This window comes from Bos mutus, chromosome 11 (assembly GCF_027580195.1).
Source record: "Bos mutus isolate GX-2022 chromosome 11, NWIPB_WYAK_1.1, whole genome shotgun sequence".
In the NCBI taxonomy this organism is placed as follows: domain Eukaryota; kingdom Metazoa; phylum Chordata; class Mammalia; order Artiodactyla; family Bovidae; genus Bos; species Bos mutus.
Window position 1 is genome coordinate 28952022 of NC_091627.1, and position 20268 is coordinate 28972289.

At 37.9% G+C, this 20268-nt stretch overlaps 1 protein-coding gene and 1 long non-coding RNA gene across 2 annotated transcripts in view; both read left to right on the forward strand.

Moving 5' to 3' along the window:
- TDRD15 (tudor domain containing 15) overlaps positions 1 to 13591 on the forward strand; it is a 30295-nt gene extending 16704 nt beyond the window's left edge. Inside the window, exon 2 of the mRNA XM_070380070.1 lies at positions 13575 to 13591. Within this exon, the coding sequence (XP_070236171.1) occupies positions 13575 to 13591 (17 nt within the window). The remainder of the gene's footprint in view (positions 1 to 13574) is intronic.
- Positions 1 to 18570, forward strand: part of LOC138989967 (uncharacterized) — a 44526-nt gene extending 25956 nt beyond the window's left edge. The window contains exon 3 of the long non-coding RNA XR_011466157.1: positions 18041 to 18570. This is a non-coding gene — a long non-coding RNA (uncharacterized lncRNA). The remainder of the gene's footprint in view (positions 1 to 18040) is intronic.
- The last annotated feature ends 1698 nt before the right edge of the window (positions 18571 to 20268 follow it).

Sequence of the window (20268 nt, forward strand, 5' to 3'; positions counted from 1 at the left end):
AAATAATTTTTACACATGCTTTTACAGTCACTAGATAATATCATTTCAATATTTTCAGCTGTCTTCACTGACTAATGTCTGTGTTTCAGTTGCTGCTTTGTAGGGTCCTAATTTCAGTCCTGAGTTATATACAGAGTTAACCCTGTGTAACTGTATTCCCTCAGAAGTAGAGGTGCTTATAGGACTGACATTTATCAGAAGGTCATGGTTAATCCTATTTTCCCATTTTTTTAGCTCTTCAGTTCAGTTCAGTTCAGTTGCTCAGTCGTGTCCGACTCTTTCCAACCCCATGAATCGCAGCACGCCAGGCCTCCCTGTCCATCACCATCTCCCGGAGTTCACTCAAACTCACATCCTTCGAGTTGGTGATGCCATCCAGACATCTCATCCTCTGTCATCCCTTTTTCCTCCCACCCCCAATCCCTCCCAACATCAGAGTCTTTTCCAATGAGTCAGCTCTTCGCATCAGGTGGCCAAAGTACTGGAGTTTCAGCTTCAGCATCATTCCTTCCAAAGAACACCCAGGGCTGATCTCCTTTAGAATGGACTGATTGGATCTCCTTGCAGTCCAAGGAACTCTCAAGAGTCTTCTCCAATACCACAGTTCAAAAGCATCAATTCTTTAGTGCTCAGCTTTCTTCACAGTCCAACTGTCATATCCATACATGACCACAGGAAAAACCATAGCCTTGATGGACCTTTGTTGGCAAAGTAATGTCTCTGCTTTTGAATATGCTATCTAGGTTGGTCATAACTTTTCTTGAAGGAGTAAGCGTCTTTTAATTTCATGGCTGCAGTCACCATCTGCAATGATTTTGGAGCCCCAAAAGATAAAGCCTGACACTGTTTCCCCATCTATTTCCCATGAAGTGATGGGACCAGGTGCTTTTTAGCTCTTACTATGGTGTTTTTCTTCCTTTCATTTTATCATTATATCTACTTTTAATTTGGGTTTGGGTTTATTGCTTGTGGATATTTGTGATATGTGGGTATTTGTGACATTAAAGAACATCCTTGTCTAGTGGTAGGAGTATAGATATTGTCAGAGCATTTACCTGTGAATTGAAATTTATTTTGCAAGTAAATATTGTCGCTCAGTTGGTAAAGAATCCGCCTGCACTGCAGGAGACCTGGGTTCGATCCCTGGGTTGGGAAGATCCCCTGGAGAAGGAAATGGCAACCCACTCCAGTATTCTTGCCTGGAGAATTCCATGGACAGAGGAGCCTGGTGTGCTACATTTCATGGGATTACAGAGTCAGATACAGCTGTATGACTATGTTTAGTTCAAATATTTATTGGGCAAATCCAGTGTTTTGGTGCAAAGATAGAACCTTAAAATTATACAAGTGTGCTTAAGAGTCAGTGTAAATCAAATAGTTTTGAAAAACTAGAGATCTAGGGATACAAAGAATTTTGTGAAAAACTTAAATTTTCAAAGCTGGCTAAGGGAATAAGCTTTGTCATTTGTACATATATATTGAGTGTTGAATATGTGTTGGTATTATTTTTTGAGCCTAGGAAATAATTTCCAGAAATACTATTTATGAATATATTGACATTTAAATTTTGTATCCTGAAAGTTAATTTATTCAAGGCAGGTAGACATTATTTATATATTTTTACATTATGAGTTAATATCTAGTTGTGATTATTTTAGAAAGAGTTTTAACATTTACTCATTCTTACCTAATTTTTTTGAATAATTTTGTGTTACTTGCCCTCAAACCTCACCAGATATTAAAGTTATTTACTACAGTTTAGAAGAGTGATTCTATTGGAAAATAATTCACTCTACATAACTTCTATGACTATTGTATCTCTGGGTTGCTTTTGTTCTTGTGTGGGTGTGTTTTTTTTTTTTTTTAATGATTTGATTAGTTTTAAAGAATTTGAATGCTAAAGTAAGATAAAGTTAGTAATAATGAATTTTTGGGCACTAATTTAATCACGAAGGGCTGCATACTCCTTTAGATTTTTAGAATTCTTTTAACTTCATTTATGTCTTACTGTATAGTATTTTATGTTTGGAAATGATCAGAAATGAACAGACTTATTCACAGAATTTGAATTAATAAATCCTGTAGAAAATATTTTTTCAAGTCTGCATTTCAGATTTTAATAAGAATATTGAGCTCTAATATTTTAAATGATAAAACTTTCTTACATTATTAATGAATATTATTTGTGTATACCCAAAGAAAATTATTTTTGTTTTGTGTATTGAATGTTTTGAGTTAAATTTTTTCACTGTAAAATAATTGTGATACTTCCTAAACAGTATATGTGTGTGTATATGTTTTAACAAAATCATGCCATATGCATATTGTGATGAAAAATTTAATTCATTTAATTTTATTTACAAAGATAGTTCTTACTCAAACACATTATAGTTTCATGTGTTTAAAAATAGTTTTGTCTTCTCAGAAAACAGACTTTTAAAAATATTCTTCATCCTTTTCACTTTTAAAAATTGAAGCTCTCTTTTAAAACATTTTTTTGGTTTCTACTCTGAATTCTCATCCATTTTCAGAAGTCTCCAGTATTGTATTTTTATCTCTACTTGACTTTTAGAATAATTTTTCTTGGTATGGATATCATAATATAACCTAGATACATTTAAGATTTATTCTAATAGTCATTCCCCTTTGGCTATGATGCATTAACATCTTCGTGTGAACCCTAAGTAATAGTTTTAATATATTTCCTTAGTTTTGCCATAATTTTTTAGTAATCATAAAGTGATCAGTTGCTGACTAAAGCTACTCTTGTCATAATGCTTTCGTGTAGCACAGTGTATTTATTTCTGTCTTTATGTCCTTGAACATAATGATCTTTGAATATCTTCTCGTTACTAAATCATCATCCTTTTTAAACTCATTATATTCTTCTTATGGTGCCTTCATTCATCAAAAGTTTTGAAAGTCACTGTATTAGATGTAGGAGATAGAAAAATAAGTCAAATTCTGCTTCTTAAAGATATGTCATTTACAGTGGTGGAAACCAATTTGTAAACATTTATTATAAAGGTTGATATGTAGAAAGTGGGGAGTGAAAAAGTTGGCTTAAATCTCAACATTCAGAAAATGAAGATCATGGCATCTGGTCCCATCACTTCATGGGAAACAGATGGGAAAACAGTGGAAACAGTGTCAGACTTTATTTTTTTGGGCTCCAAACTCACTGCAGATGGTGACTGCAGCCTTGAAATTAAAAGACGCTTACTCCTTGGAAGGAAAGTTATGACCAACCTAGATAGCATATTCAAAAGCAGAGACATTACTTTGCCAACAAAGGTTCGTCTAGTCAAGGCTATAGTTTTTCCTGTGGTCATGTATGGATATGAGAGTTGGACTGTGAAGAAGGCTGAGTGCCGAAGAATTAATGCTTTTGAACTGTGGTATTGGAGAAGACTCTTGAGAGTCCCTTGGACTGCAAGGAGATCCAACCAGTCCATTCTGAAGGAGATCAGCCCTGGGATTTCTTTGGAAGGAATGGTGCTAAAGCTGAAACTCCAGTACTTTGGCCACCTCATGCGAAGAGTTGACTCATTGGAAAAGACTCTGATGCTGGGAGGGATTGGGAGCAAGAGGAGAAGGGGACAACAGAGGATGAGATGGCTGGATGGCATCACTGACCCAATGGACGTGAGTCTGGGTGAACTCCGGGAGTTGGTGATGGACAGGGAGGCCTGGCGTGCTGCGATTCATGGGGTCTCAAAGAGTCGGACACGACTGAGTGACTGATCTGATCTGATGTAGAATGCAATAAAGGTATATAAGAGGTATTTTACGTCCACAGAGGATGGTGTATCTAACTGCCTAGGAACCAGTTAAAGGACTTAAAGAAGTATAATGTGTGAGCCTGATTCTTAAAAGGTATGGTATAGTTTGGTAGGGAACTTAGGAGTACCGGAAAGAAAATTATAGAAAGCATAGTACAGCCAAGTAACGCTGACTCACTACAAACACACTACTTTTGTTTTGATTCCCAAGGCCCGAGGGGAGGTAGGTGATGGGTATGGGGTTTCTCTTTGGGGTGATGAAAAATGTTCTGAAGTTCATTGGTGATAGCAGTTGCACAACTCTGAATATACTGAAGCTCATTGAGTTTTACACTTTAAAAAAGATAAATTTTATGACAAGTGAAATCTTAGTTAAACTTCTTAAATTACATGTATGATGCATATGTATAGCTTATGAATTAAGTAAGCTATCCTTTGAAACTGTTGAAGAAAGAAATGTAATGAATAGTTCTGATATCTGTTGCAAGGGTTTCAAAATTAAATGAAATATCAAACCTCAAGGTTTTTTTTTTTTTTTTTTTAAAGACCCAGGAAAGGGAGCACAGCATCCTGAACCAAGAACATTCTTTGCATGTCATCATTAGTTATTGGCATATAATGCATTTTAAACTTTTGTTATTTTAAAATGTAGCATAAAGAAAACTGCACCAAACAGAATTATGCAGTTGGAGGAATTACTTCTGATTGAACACTGATGATAACCACTACACATTTAAGAATAGAACATTGCCAAAACTTCAGAAGTTCTTTCCCTCTCCTTTTTGATATTTATGCCTTTTCCAACTGAACTGCTATCTTGACTATTGCATATTTCCCTTCTTACTTTTTATGTTTTAAAAAGTTTTACCATCTAATATTGCCAACAGTAAAGAAGTAATGTTGCTTTCTTTTCTTTTAATGGTTGTCAGTGGAAATCATGGTCTGTTTTTGTATCTGTAATTTGCTTTTGCAGTTTTTTAGATGTTAAGATTCATCCATTTCATGTATAGCTATGGTTCATTCATTTTCTTTTTCAAATTAGTTTTCAAAACAATTTTTATTGTTAATTTATAATAGTAAGTTTCAGGTGTGCAACATAGTGATCCAGTATTTTTTATAGATTATATTTAAAGTTATTACAGAATAATGGCTATATTTGAATACTTTCACTTTATATATTGTAATTTGTACCTCTTAATCCCCAACCCTTGTTGTCCCCGGCCCCTCCCCCCATTGGTAATCAATCACTAGTTCTCTATATCTGTGAGTCTGTTTCTGTTTTGTCATCACATTCATTTGTGTTAATTTTTAGATTCCACATAGAATTAATAAAGTGTTTGTCTTTCTCTGACTTATTTCACTAAGCATAATATTCTAGATTCATCCATGTTTTTTGCAAATCACAGAATTTAATTCCTTTTAATGAATGAGTAATATTCCATATTGTGTTTTTTTGGTGTGTGTATGTACGTACCACTATTTCTTATTTGTTATTCTGTTGGTGGACACTTGGGTTGCTTCCTTATCTTGGATATTGTAAATAATGCTGCTGTGGACATTGGAGTACATATATCTTTTTGAACTACTATATTTATTTTTTTCAGATACATACCTAGCAGTGGAATTCCTGGATCATTTGGTAGTTCTATTTTTAGTTTTTTGAGGAACCTCCATAGAAATCGTGCCAGTTTACCTTCCCAGCAGCAGTGCACAAGGGTTCCTTTTTCTCTACATCCTCACCAACGTTTGTTGTTTGTATTTGTGATGATAGCCATTTTGACAGTTGTGATGTGATTTCATTGTTTTAGTTTGCATTTCTCTGATTAGCAGTGTTGAGCATTTTTTTCATGTACTTGTTGGACATCTGTATATTTTTGGAAAAAGTGGCTATTCAGGTTGTCTGCACATTTTTAATCATGTTTGCGTTCTCCTGTTGAGTTGAATGGGCTGTTTATTTTGGATATTAACCCTTTATCAGTCATATCATTTGCAAATATTTCTTCTATTCCATAGGTTGTCTTTTTGCTAATGGTTTCCTTTATGTGAAGAAGCTTTTACATTTAGTCAGGTCCCATTTGTTTATTTTTGCTTTTGTTTTCTTTGTTTTGCTGTGCTGTGCTTTGTTGCTCAGTCATGTCCAACTCTTTGCCACCCCGTGGACTATAAGCTGCCAGGCTCCTCTGTCCATGGGGATTCTCCAGGCAAGAATACTGGAGTGGGTTCCCATGCCCTCCTCCAGGGATCTTCCCAACCCAGGGATTGAACCCAGGTCTACTGCATTGCAGGCAGATTCTTTACTGTCTGAGCCCCGGGGAAACCCAAGAATACTGGAGTGGGTAACCTATCCCTTCTCCAGGGAATCTTCATGACCCAGGAATTAGACTGGGGTCTCCTGCATTGCCAGTGGATTCTTTATCAGCTGAGCTACCAGGGAAGCCCTTCTTTGTTTTGGGAGACAGATTTTAAAAAAATAGTGTTACAGTTTATGTTACGGTGTCTTATTATATTTGGGTCCTTAATCAATTTGGGTTTATTTTTGTATATGGTGTGATAAAATGTTCAGATTTCCTTCTTTACATGTAGCTGCCCAGTTTTCCTGCTTGTTCAAGAGAGGCTGTCTTCATTGTATGTTCTTGCCTTCTTTGTCATAGATGAATTGACCATTAGTACTTTGGTTTATTTCTGAACTCTTTTCTGTTCCATTGATCTGTGTGTCTTTTTGTGCCAGTACCAAACTAAAAGAAAGTGGAAGTTGCTCAGTCCTGTCTGACTCTCTAAGACCACCTGACTATACAGTCCATGGAATTCTCCAGACCAGAATACTGGAGTGGGTAGCCATTTCCTTCTCCAGGGGATCTTCACAACCCAGGGATCGAACCCAGGTCTCCCACACTGGAGGCGGGTTCTTTGCCAGTTGAACCATCAGGAAAACTCAAGAATACTGGAGTGGGTAGCCTGTCCCTTCTCCAGGGGATCTTCCTGACCTGGGAATTGAACTGAGGTCTCCTTCTTTACTAGCTGAACTACCAGGGAAGCCCATGTATGATGGTTTTTGTACCATGCTGTTTTTGATTAATGTTGTTAATAGGGAGTTTTGGTCTGTAGGCTTTTTTTTTTTCCTTCCTTGTGATGTCTAGTTTGGATATGGCATCAGGATAAAAGAATGACTTGGGAAATATTTACTTCTCTATTGTGTGAAGAATTTTATGTAGGATTGGTATTGTTTCTTCCTTTAAAATTTGACAGAATTTACCAGTAAAGCTCTTTGAGCCTGGGCTTTTCTTTACAAGAAGTGCTAATTCCTACTTCAGTTTCTTTGCTTGTTATAGGTATGTTCAGATTTTCTTTTTTTCCTGAGTCAGTTTTGGTTATTTGTGTCATTCTAGGAATTTGTTCATTTCACCCACATTATCTAGTTTGTTTACGTAAATTTGCTCTAGGAATTATTGTAGGGTTGCCTTCCAGGGCCTGTGGAGAATGGGTAGAACTTCTGTGCTAAGAGCTGAAATGGCTGTTAACTGCAGTTTACCCCCTATTCAAACTTTTTGCTTGGCAGTTGTAAGCAACTTAAAGAAGTGAAGTCGCTCAGTTGTGTCTGACTCTCTGTGACCCCATGGACTGTAGCCTACCAGGCTCCTCCATCCATGGGCTTTTCCAGGCAAGAGTACTGGAGTGGATTGCCATTTCCTTCTCCAGAGGATCTTCCTGACCCAGGGATTGAACCCGGGTCTCCTGCATTGTAGGCAGATGCTTTACCGTCTGAGCCACTTCAATTATTTTAAATCTTTGTGTAATAGAATTATTTAATACTGTAGACTTGTTTCAAGTATTCTTCAGCTGCATCTTATAAATTTTGAAGTGTTTGTTTTCATTTTTGAAGTTATTTTCTGATATATTTTAATTTATATTAATTTGGCTCTTAATAACAATGAATTTTTTCAGTTTTTGTCTGTGACTTTTAATTTTGCTGCTTTAAAAACTAATTAGAGGCATGTTTTCATATCCTATACCCTTTTCAAGTGTAGAATTCAATGTCAAGTGGTCTTAGAGAGTCAGGACTGAGCAACTTCCACTTTCTTTTAGTTTAGTACTGGCACAAAAAGAAACACAGATCAATGGAACAGAAAAGAGTTCAGAAATAAACCAAAGCACTAATGGTCAATTCATCTATGACAAGGCAAGAACATACAATGAAGACAGCCTCTCTTGAACAAGCAGGAAAACTGGGCAGCTACATGTAAAGAAGGAAATCTGAACATTTTATCACACCATATACAGAAATAAACCCAAACTGATTAAAGACCCAAATATAATAAGACACCGTGGCATAAATTGTCAGTGTTTTTTTGTAATTAAAAAAGTTGTGAACTGTCATCAGAAATAATTTTTATCATCCACTATCATTTCTGCTAAACATTAATCCCTGCATTTCATTGTGTGAATACACTGTTTTAGCTGTTCCTGTTTCCACTATTATGATTAGTGCTGCTAAAAAGATATTTTATAAGCATTTATGTGAATACATGTGTTCCTTTCTCTTGGCTATATATCTGAGTAGAATTACTGGATCATAGAGGAAAACAACAGAATGGGAAAGACTAGAAATCTCTTCAAGAAAATTAGAGATACCAAGGGAACATTTCATGCAAAGATGGGCTCGATAAAGGACAGAAATGGTATGGACCTAACAGAAGCAGAAGATATTAAGAAGAGATGGCAAGAATAAACAGAAGAACTCTGCAAAAAAGATCTTCACAACCCAGATAATCACGATGGTGTGATCACTGACCTAGAGCCAGACATGCTGGAATGTGAAGTCAAGTGGGCCTTAGGAAGCATCACTACAAAGCTAGTGGAGGTGATGGAATTCCAGTTGAGCTATTTCAAATCCTGAAAGATGATGCTGTGAAAGGGCTGCACTCAATATGCCAGCAAATTTGGAAAACTCAGCCGTGGCCACAGGACTGGAAAAGGTCAGTTTTCATTCCAATCCCAAAGAAAGGCAATGCCAAAGAATACTCAAACTACCGCACAATTGCACTCATCTCAAACGCTAGTAAAGTAATGCTCAAAATTCTCCAAGCCAGGCTTCAGCAGTTTGTGAACCGTGAACTTCCTGATGTTCAAGCAGGGTTTAGAAAAAGCAGAGGAACCAGAGATCAAATTGCCAACATCTGCTTGATCATGGAAAAAGCAAGAGAGTTCCAGAAAAACATCTGTTTCTGCTTTATTGACTATGCCAAAGCCTTTGACTGTGTGGATCACAATAAACTGTGGAAAATTCTGAAAGAGATGGGAATACCAAACCACCTGACCTGCCTCTTGAGAAATCTGTATGCAGGTCAGGAAGCAACAGTTAGAACTGGATATGGAACAACAGACTGGTTCCAAATAGGAAAAGGAATACGTCAAGGCTGTATATTGTCACCCTGCTTATTTAACATATATGCAGAGTACATCATGAGAAACGCTGGACTGGAAGAAGCACAAGTTGGAATCAAGATTGCCAGGAGAAATATCAATAACCTCAGATATGCAGATGACACCACCCTTAAGGCAGAAAGTGAAGAGGAACTCAAAAGCCTCTTGATGAAAGTGAAAGTGGAGAGTGAAAAAGTTGGCTTAAAGCTCAACATTCAGAAAACGAAGATCATGGCATCTGGTCCCATCACTTCATGGGAAAGAGATGGGGAAACAGTGTCAGACTTTCTTTTTTTGGGCTCCAAACTCACTGCAGATGGTGACTGCAGCCTTGAAATTAAAAGACGCTTACTCCTTGGAAGGAAAGTTATGACCAACCTAGATAGCATATTCAAAAGCAGAGACATTACTTTGCCAACAAAGGTTCGTCTAGTCAAGGCTATGGTTTTTCCTGTGGTCATGTATGGATGTGAGAGTTGGACTGTGAAGAAGGCTGAACGCTGAGGAATTGATGCTTTTGAACTGTGGTATTGGAGAAGACTCTTGAGAGTCCCTTGGCCTGCAAGGAGATCCAACCAGTCCATTCTGAAGGAGATCAGCCCTGGGATTTCTTTAGAAGGAATGATGCTAAAGCTGAAACTCCAGTACTTTGGCCAACTCATGTGAAGAGTTGACTCATTGGAAAAGACTCTGATGCTCGGAGGGATTGGGGGCAGGAGGAGAAGGGGATGACAGAGGATGAGATGGCTGGATGGCATCACTGACTCGATGGACGTGAGTCTGGGTGAACTCCGGGAGTTGGTGATGGACAGGGAGGCCTGGCGTGCAGTGATTCATGGGGTTGGAAAGAGTCGGACACGACTGAGCGACTGAACTGATGGTAAATTTATGTTTAACATTTAAAGAATCACTGAACTGTTTTCCTGAGTGGCTGCACCATTCTTCCATTTCTACTAGTCATATGTATGCACCTGATTCTCTGTATCTCTGTTAATATCTGTTACTTGCCATTTTTATTCTTGCCACATTAGTGTATGTGAAATGCTGTTTTCTGATTTTAATTTGCGTTTCACTAATGACTAATGATATTGGGCATTTTTTCATGTGGTTATTAGTCATTTGTATATTTTTTTTTGTATAAATATGTCCAAACTTTTTCACCGCAAAAATGTTTTTGTCTTTTTATTGTTAAATTATAAAATTTCTTTATATATTCTGGATACAAGCCCCTTATCCTGTATATGGTTTACAAATATTTACCTCCGTTCTGTAGGTTATCTTTTTACTTCTTGATTGATGCTCTTTTGAAGCATAAGAGTTTTAATTTTGGACTTCAGTGTACCTGTTTTTTCTGTTGTCACTTTTGCTTTCAGTGTCATATATAACAAATCATTGTATAATCCAGGATCATGAAGATTTACATGTTTTTCCTAAGAGAATTTTAGCTCTTATGTTTAGATCTTTGATCTATTTTAAGTTAATTTTATATATGGTATAAAGCCGGGTCTGCATTTTTTTTGGCAAATGGATTTCCAGTTTTTATAGCACCACTTTTTAAAAAAAGACTATTCTTTGCTCATTGAGTTGTTGTGGAAACTTTGTCAGAATTAGTTGACCAAAAATGTAAGGATTTACTTGGGGATTCTTAATTCTATTCCATTGATCTGTATGACTAGTCTCATGCTGGTACCTCATTACTTTGATTATTATGGCTTTGGAGTATTTTTGATGTTAGAAAGGTAAATCTCCATAGTTTTTTTGTTTTTCCAATTGTGGGGCTCCATTGGCTATATTACATTTTTATTTGAATTTGAGAATCATCTTGTAAATTTTCACAAAAAGCCAGCCAGAATTTTTATAAACATTTGGTTGAATGTGTAGATTAATTTGGAGAGAATTGCTTTCTTAGCAGTATTATCTCTTCCAATTTGTGAACAGGGAGTATCTCTACATTTGTTATTTAATTTCCCTCAGCAGTGTTTGCAATTTTTAGTGTACCAGTCTTGAACTTCTTTTGTTTCTAAATATTTCATCCTTTTGATACTAAATTTTTAAGTTTCTTTTTTCAGTTATTCATTGTTGATCTATAGGAATACAGTTGATTTTGAATTTTGATCTTCTGTCTGGTGACCTTTCTGTCTTTTTCATTGGTTCTAATTTGTACATGTGTGTATATGTATGTGCATGTGTGTGCCTTTGAATTTTCTGCATAGAAGATAGTGTCATTTACAACTAGATAATCTTCCCTTTCAAGTGTAGATGCCTTTCTTATCAGATTACATGAGGTAGAACTTTCAATATAATGTTGAAAAGTTGTGAGAGCACGCATCTGGGCTTTGTGGTCTGTCATGGAGGAAAGACCTGTCTTTTCACCATTAGATATGATATTTGTGGTAGGTATCTTAACTTCTAATCATGTTGTGCAAGTCCTTTCTATTCTGAGTTTATTGAGAATTTCATCATGAATAGATGCCTGATTTAACCGATTATTTTCTCTTGGTTATTGATCAGTCTTTCCTGCCTTTTTAAAAAATTATATGATGGATGGTGTGAATTTATATTATAGTAGCTTTGTGGTTGGGAGAAGGCAATAGCACCCCACTCCAGTACTCTTGCCTGGAAAATCCCATGGACGGAGGGGCCTGGTAGGCTGCAGTCCATGGGGTCGCTAGGAGTCAGACGCAACTGAGCGACTTCACTTTCACTTTTCACTTTAATACACTGGAGAAGGAAATGGCAACCCCCTCCAGTGTTCTTGCCTGGAGAATCCCAGGGACGGCGGAGCCTGGTGGGCTGCCATCTGTGGGGTCACACGGAGTTGGACACAACTGAAGTGACTTAGCAGCAGCAGCAGCAACTTTGGGGTTATGTTATTTTCTTCTTAAGTCTTTTAAACTTTTTGTTCTGATAGGTAGATAAACTGCAAATGCATCACCTGAATCATACCAAGATTTAGTTTAAGGAAAGATCTATTTCAGTTTTATTTTAAGGAAAGATCTGTTTGTTTCTCCACTTTGTTCATGGTCCCCACTTCTATGGCATAAGTTTTCTTGGGTCTGAACTGAATGCCAGCCAGGGTTGCTTTATGGGGTGCTTATGCTCTAGTTTGGCCCCAAATGCGAAATCTTTCAGGCACTCTTGTTACCTCTAGAATTTCTTTTCAATTTCAACTTCTTAACACAACCAATTAGAATCTTGCCCTGTAAATTTGCAGTTTAGAATTTGGCTAAGGACTAAGGGCATATCATGCAAGCCTGAGGGATTCACTCTTTCTGGCCCCCCTCAGTATGGCATTGCGAATTCTACCTACCACAAGGTGCACTGAACTTTGATTTCTGCATCCTTAATTTAGCAAAACTACTGTCCTATGCTTCCATTTTCTGAACTGTGGCCTGTGTAATTTTCCGAGGGAGAGAACTTGGATGACTACGGGGATTCTCTTGTGTCTTCTTTCTTACAGCCCTACATAGGTGCTTGAAGATTTTATATATTCATTCTTGGTTTTGTCTCCAGTTGTATTTAATAGGAGAAGTCTAATACCAGGTACTCATAGCCAAGACCAGAATTTTCTAGTTTTTCATTAACTTTTACCATTGGACAGCTCAATCTTCTGTTTATATGCTTGGTATTTTGATTACGTTTCTTGATCTTGAAGTAGTAGTCTTAGGTAACGAATGTCCTGTAGAGCCCAGAGGCATGCTCCCCTCTGGTTAGCAGAGCCATGTGCTCTAAGAATGCCCCCTATATGTGCTGTGTGGTCCCTTCTGTTGTGGCAAGGGCTGCTGTGGGTACAGTGGTAGGTAGTATTGGTCCCTGGCACAGTTGACTACAGTCTGCATCAAGTGGCTGCAGGTTTACTGGAGGGTGGGTAGGCTTCTTGTGTGGTTGGCTCTGTGGCGCAAGCCCTCTTGGCACTATTGCTGGCTCACAAGAGGGTAATTCATTATTCTGCAGTCTGTGTGGCTTCCGGCAGCTTGGGGCTAGGGCAAGCCTTGGTCCTTGCAGGGCTTCCTGTGTTGCCTGGAGTTTGGGAGCTGGGCTGGGTCCTAGAGTAGCTGACTATGGGGGCTCTGGGAGCTCAGGTTTTGTGCTAGCCTGCTGGTGGACAGGTAAGCCACTAACACTCACAGGCTAGAGGGAGGATCCAAAATGGCACTTGCCAGCACCAGTGTCCTCTTCGAACAAGGTCTCCAGATGGCTTCTGACAGCATCTGTTTCTCTGGGGGGTGGGGTTCCCCATTGCCTCCCATCTCTATGGGTTGGAGGCTCTTTAGGATTAACAACAGGTGAGTCCTTTCAGATCACTATCTTTGTGCTGGGACTCAGAGCCTGTGAGATTTTGCATGTGACTTTTTAATCTGTTTCCTATAGGTTTCCAGCTCACCTGAACAAAAACCCTGCTGGTTTTCAAAGCCAGGTTTTCTGATGCCTCGTTTTCCCTGTGCAGGACCCTTAGACTGGGGAGCCCAATTGCTCAGACACCTCACTTCTTAAGGAGGAGACCTCTATGATTGCACTATTCCTCTGTTTGTGTATTGCTGAAATGGGGATGTGGGTCCTGACTGTACTGTTTCTCCATTCCTCCTGCCCTGTATTATTCTGTTTCTGCCTATATGTCTTTAGTTGTTGAAAATATTTTCTGCTAGTCTTTTAAGTTGATATTCTATCATATGATATCATAAATATCATAGACGGTTGCTCCTGTAAGTAGTTGTAATTGTGGTGTGTCTATGGAAGGAGGGGATTCAGTGTCTTCCTGCCCTGCCATCTTAGCTACCTATCCTCAACAATTGCCCATCATTCTTACTGATTATAGTGAACCCATAATAAAGGTAGCATGAAAATTGAACGTGAAAGTCACTCGGTCATGTCCAACTCTTTGCAACTCCATGGATTCTAGCCCGCCAGTCTCCTCTGTCCATGGAATTCTCCAAGCCAGAATACTGGCGTGGGTGGCTATTCCCTTTTCCAGGGGATCTTCCCAAACCAGGGATCAAATCAGGTCTCCCACATTGCAGGCTGATCCTTTACCATCTGAGCCACCAAGGAAGCCCCATATTTCACTTTAATAGCTGGCATGCTGATAATAGTCAGAGCCTTTGCCCCAGTATATTTCTTTTTTTCCTTTTAATTGGAGGATAATTGCTTTATGATATTGGGTTGGTTTCTGCCATACCTCAGCATAAATCAGTCAGGGTATACATATGTCCCCTCCCTCCCACTCCCTATGTCCCTCCCACCCTTCTGGGTTGTTACAGAGCCCCGGTGTGAGTTCCCTGAGTCATCCCAATGCATTTGTTAAATCAGTTGTGAAGAAAATGTTTTTTGAGTGTTCTTTGGGAACTAGGGAATTAGTGAACAAGTCACATAGTAAATACACTTGCATTGTTATATCCCTATGAATTTCTTCTATATCAAAGGTTTTCAAACTGCATATATCCTATCTTTTGGAGGATTTGTTAAAACAGGGATTTCTGGGTCCCAGTGCCAAAATTTCTGATTTAGTAGCTCTGAAGGAGGACTGAGAATTTTCATTTTAAACAATCCCTAGGTAATGGTGGTGTTGCTGGTCTGGGGAGGCCATCATTTGAGAATTGTTTTATATTATACAAATAGAACCCTGGAGAACCCTGGGTCAGGAATATCCTCTGGAGAATGAAATGGCAACCCACTCTAGTATTCGTGCCTAGGGAATTCCATAGACAGAGGACCTTGGCAGGCTACAATCAACGGGGTTGCAAAGAGTCGGACAGGACTGAGCGACTGACACTTTCACTTTCAAATAGAATTCTGGACATCTCGATTTCCATGTGTAGCACCATTGAGTCCACATTGTACTCAACCAGTTGAGCAAGCTATTGGAACCACTCTCAACTACTTAACACATTGTAATAGTTACACAGGTAAGATAGTTGAAAGTGTTCACAAGACTCTTGTATACTCATAAAATGCTTTAATAAAGGTTGGACATACAGTGTGATAGGAGAAAGTAAGCAAAGGCAGACATATGAAAGCTTTTCTCTGTCACCCAGGACATGCTTCATACTTAAATTGTGACCCATCAGAAAACATGTGAGATCCCTTTGACTTAGGAGAGCCCCATCCTCATCTGAGAGAGGATCTTTCATATCCCTGGGGTTATTTTTTTATAGATCTGTGTTCTGTTTTAGTGATGCAAAAATGTTTTTAAGTTTTATTTTGTTCTTTGCACTGTTGGTTTTGTTCTCCTAGATTTTCCTCAAAATTTTTTTTTTCAGTCCACTCATGTTGGTTAGTGAAGAGACTTAAAACAATGATTGGAACTTCTCCATTCATATGCTGAGGTATGATCTTACAGGAGCAAAGCATTTTGTTATGTTGGCTTCTCTTTGATCCATTTTCCCTGCTAACAGTCCTCTTATCTACTACTTGGTGGATATATGCCAGGTTGTCAATCTGGAAGCTAAATTAGGAAACAGGTTGGTGAATTCTATGTATAGTATTTCATTTTGTCTCTAAATTTTGAACACAATATGTTACCCATGCCTTCTGTTGCGCTTGGCATCACCAAATTAGGAGCCTCTCTTATTTCCGGTATAAATTCTCTAGAGCAGTGGATTGCAAACTTTTATTCTCAAGTTCTCCTTACAGTCTTAAAAACTAGTGCAGATCCCAAAGAGCTTTTGTTTATGTGGATTATATCTATCAAAATTCACTATGTCAAAAAATTGAAGATTAAAAATAATCCATTGACAAATAGCAATCTAATTATATTTTAATTTTATAGTGTGATTTTAAGATTAGCCTAATTCTTTGAAGATATTTCTGAAATAAAAAAGCAGTGAGAACAATGTCATTGTTTTAAACTTCATAAACTTAATGCCTGCCTTCATGGAGGACGGCTGGATTTTCATACTTGCTGTTGCATTCAGTCTGTTTCTATATCACATGTTGTGTGGTTCTTGGAAAATTCCCTTCTGTACTCATGGGAGAATGAGAATGAAAAAGGCAAAGCACATCTTAATATAATAATGAAAACAGTCCTTATCTTTATCGACTGGTAAGATAAGAAAGGGTTTCAGGGCCCCAGTAGTAGTACCCAGACCACAGTTCGAGAGCTGCTGCTTTAGAAAATAAATAAATATACCTCTACTGAGTAGTGGAGAGGTAATTACCTAGGCATTTGGGGTTGGGCTGAGGTCATTGGTTTAATTCTTCTGTACAAAATCTCAGTAAATCCTTTTTTTTTTTTTTTTTTTGAGCTTTACCTGCTTACCTCCTCCTCCATAAAAATAAAGCTCTGCTGTAAGGTATGTCCTTGGAAATGCTGTTTCAGATATTAAGTGATTGGCTCTGATCCTCTACCATGATTCTGCTTTCAGAGAAGTTGGGCCAAAGTTGTTATCTGGGATTAGAGAGGAAGGGAAAGTTGGATCAAGATGGCAGACAAACTCTTAGCTAGAATGAGATGGTGTATCTTTATCTCCACAGCCGTCTCTTAGCAAAATCTGTCTAGGTCAGACTATTCGACTATTTGAATAGATATCAACTAATTTTCTCTTTCCATTGCTGTCTTTATTTTTGTCCTTTGGATTTATCTTTTTTTATTTTTTCTGTTATTCTAATAGGGCTTTAAGAGGCAGCACAGATATGTGTTGTAGCCATTAGTTCTTCCTTCTGTCATTATGCATGGTTGACAATAGTACTTTGATCTTCTTTACCATTTATTTCTTGATTAGTTGGTATAGGGGATTTTCCAAAAATGGCCACAGTGCTATTTCCTGTTCTTATTTTCTTCTTCAAAGAGTACAGAAAATGATGCTGTGTGACTTCCAAGACTTGGTCATGAAAGCTGTGTTTCTCTAACTTGTTCACTGGAATACTTGTGCTTGATGCTGAGCTGCCGTGTAAGGAGGCCAGTTACCGTGAGCTAGCCACTCTATGAGGAAACCCATTCTACATGGAGAAGAAATGTTTGGGTACTTTTTTGATAGCTTTAGCTTATGACTGTTTTAATATCCCTGTATAAGGCCCAGACATTATGAAGCAGTGCTCCATCCTGTCTGAATTTCTGCATCACAGAATCTGTGAGCATAGTAATACCATTATTTTTATCACTAGGCTTTGGGGTAAGTTGAAATAATAACTGAAACAGATTTTGGTTACCAGAAGTGAGAGGCTGACCTAACTTTTGGATTGAGCAATGGACAGAAGCTGGAAGGGTCTTAAAGAGGAAACATGATGCAGGCTTCAAGGAGGCCGTCAGTGAGGGATTTGAGGAAGTTGAGGAAAATGTTGGAAGCTGAAAGAAAGGAGACTGGAAATCTTTATTAGATATAGTCAAGAAAATTTAGCAAAATGGTTACTGCCACAATATGGAAAACTGAAAATGTAGCTAACTTGAGGAATCCAGCTAGCAAGGTTAAAGAGATTTCTAAGCAATTACTGTATTCCTGCTGGCTGTCCTCCTTTTGAATGAGAGTGCATACAGAGGTTAACCTGTGCTTGTTCCATAGTTGTGTGTTAAATGCATGTGGGGTAACATGCCGCTTTGTTTTGTAGATCTTCAGGGCGAGAGGTGCTGTACTTGAGGAACTACTTCTTGGGAGCTTAATCTACCCTTGGACCTGATTTAGATAATGAAGTTCAAGATTGTCCTGATGCCATAGTGCATTGAGACTTTGCAGGTCTTGGGGGAGGGTACAGTGTAGTCTGCATATGGGAATGATGTGAATTGTGGCCAGAGTGAACACTGTGTTACATTGTATTATCCAAAGATTGTCACAGTAATATTTCCATTCTCACATGCTTTTATCCAGTGTGCCCCTTGTCATTCTTCACCATTTGGATCTTAACAGGCTTGTGAATGCTTTGATCGAAGCATAGGGGAGCAGTGATGCAGCGTGACCTTACAAGACTGGCTCATAAACAGTGATGCAACTTTCACCTTATTTTCTGAAACATTTGTACCTGGTTCCCTGGACCATCATGAAAGAAATCTACGTTTAGCATCTAGGCTGGGAAGAAACCCAAGTTACGTAAAGATTCCTGTCAGCAGTTCCAGACCCCAGGCATTTGAGTTGTTCTTGCTGAGGCCATGGGCATTGTGCAGAGACAAGTCAATTCCATCATGCCCAGATTCCTAAGCTGCAGGATGCGTGAACTTGATAACACAGTAGTTTTATGTATTAAACTCTGAAGTAGTAACTAGAACAACTGGATAACTTAAATACGTTATAAGAATCATTAAGACCTTTTGGTGTATAGATGTGGTAAAGATGCTTAGTAATGTATACAGTATGAGTTTCAGTGAAAATGTGTATGACACACATATTAGCTGCCTAATGGCTTATTTATTCAGTTATTTGGTTTTGGGATACCATGTCATGTGACTGTGTCTGAGTTCTAGATAATTCTTATGCTGTTGTACATTTAGTGTGTATTGGTTTATTTGTAAACATTCTATTCAGTTTTCATTTTGTTCTACTTGATTAAAAATTCAGTAAATGATTCTTTCAATTTGTCTTCTTATTTTTACACATAAAAGATTTGAGGTAAATGCATATTGAGTAAATACTAAGTGTGTCGTCTTTTCAGACGACATAATTCATAAGTTTTAAAAAATGTGAATGTTTCAGATGACTTAGGAAATGGAGAGTTATATATGACTATTAACTCCTTTAGGACTTCCCTGTAGCTCAAAATGGTAAAGAATCTGCCTGTGATACCGGAGACCAGGGTTCAATCCCTGGGTTGGGAAGTTCCTCTGGAGAAGTGAATGGCAATCCACTCCAGTATTCTTGCCTGGAGAATTCCATGGACAGAGAAGTCTGGCAGGTTATAGTCCGTGGGGTCGCAGAGTCGGACATGACTGAGTGACTAACACACATATTAACTCCTTTATTATTAAAGGTTATAGTCTGTCTTTTAAGGAACTTCATTCCTGATAATCATCTAATTTGAATGTTTTTAATGAGGTAAAGAAAGATGTTTAGCAGTTAAGAAAAATGTTTCTATAATTTTTGGAGGGTTTTACTGCCATCTAGTGGCACTTAGTCCTATATGATTTAAATTCCTTTTAGTTTTCTTTATTTCTACTCATTTTTCCCATAATTATCTTCTCTTAGTTTTTAAGCTTGTTTTTTTTCTTTTTTAAGGAAAAATATTTCAGGTGCCTAAAGTAATGGTAGGGTTTTTTTGACGATACATGATATTATACATATACCACATATATGATATATATATAATTTAACATAAGTGAATAAAGATATCATTCATTTTTAGGTATAATAATTTCCTGCCCTTTTTCCCCCTCTCATTTGCTTAGATTCTCCTTCCTCTTTTCTCTGTTTTATTCTTATAATTTATAAACTTTCTGTTTATATAACTCTTCCATCTCTGCCGAGTTAGGTCATAAAAGCCTAGATTTTCTCCATGTGCATATAATCAGTGCTTTAGTGAATTTAATGATGTTAGCATAGAAATACAACGTACATATCTTTGTTTTAGAAAAATAAGATCATACAAGTTTCTGCATTTTATTTTTCTCACTTAGAATTCCTCTGAGAAATGTAAGATTAGTAATGTGCTGCTGCTGCTGCTAAGTCGCTCCAGTCTTGTCCTACTCTGTGTGACCCCATAGACAGCAGCCCACCAGGCTCCCCCTTCCCTGGGATTCTCCAGGCAAGAACACTGGAGTGGGTTGCCATTTCCTTCTCCAATGCATGAAAGTGAAAAGTCAAAGTGAAGTCACTCAGTCGTGTCCGACTCTTAGTGACCCCATGGACTGTAGCCTACCAGGCTCCTCCGCCGTGAGATTTTCCAGGCAAGAGTACTGGTGTGGGGTGCCATTGCCTTCTCTGTAGTAATGTGCTACTTTTACTCTTTAAAATTATTCATAATTTGAAAAATATGGATATATTTTAAATTCTGTTTTCAGCAACTTCATTGATTTATTTTTGCAGTTTTTGCCTCCTTGAATGTAGCTGCAGTACACATCTGTGAGTGTACACCCGTTACATAGTGATAATCTATTAAATATGTTTTTCCAAGATTTTTAGCAATGGAGATTGTTAAATAAAAGAAA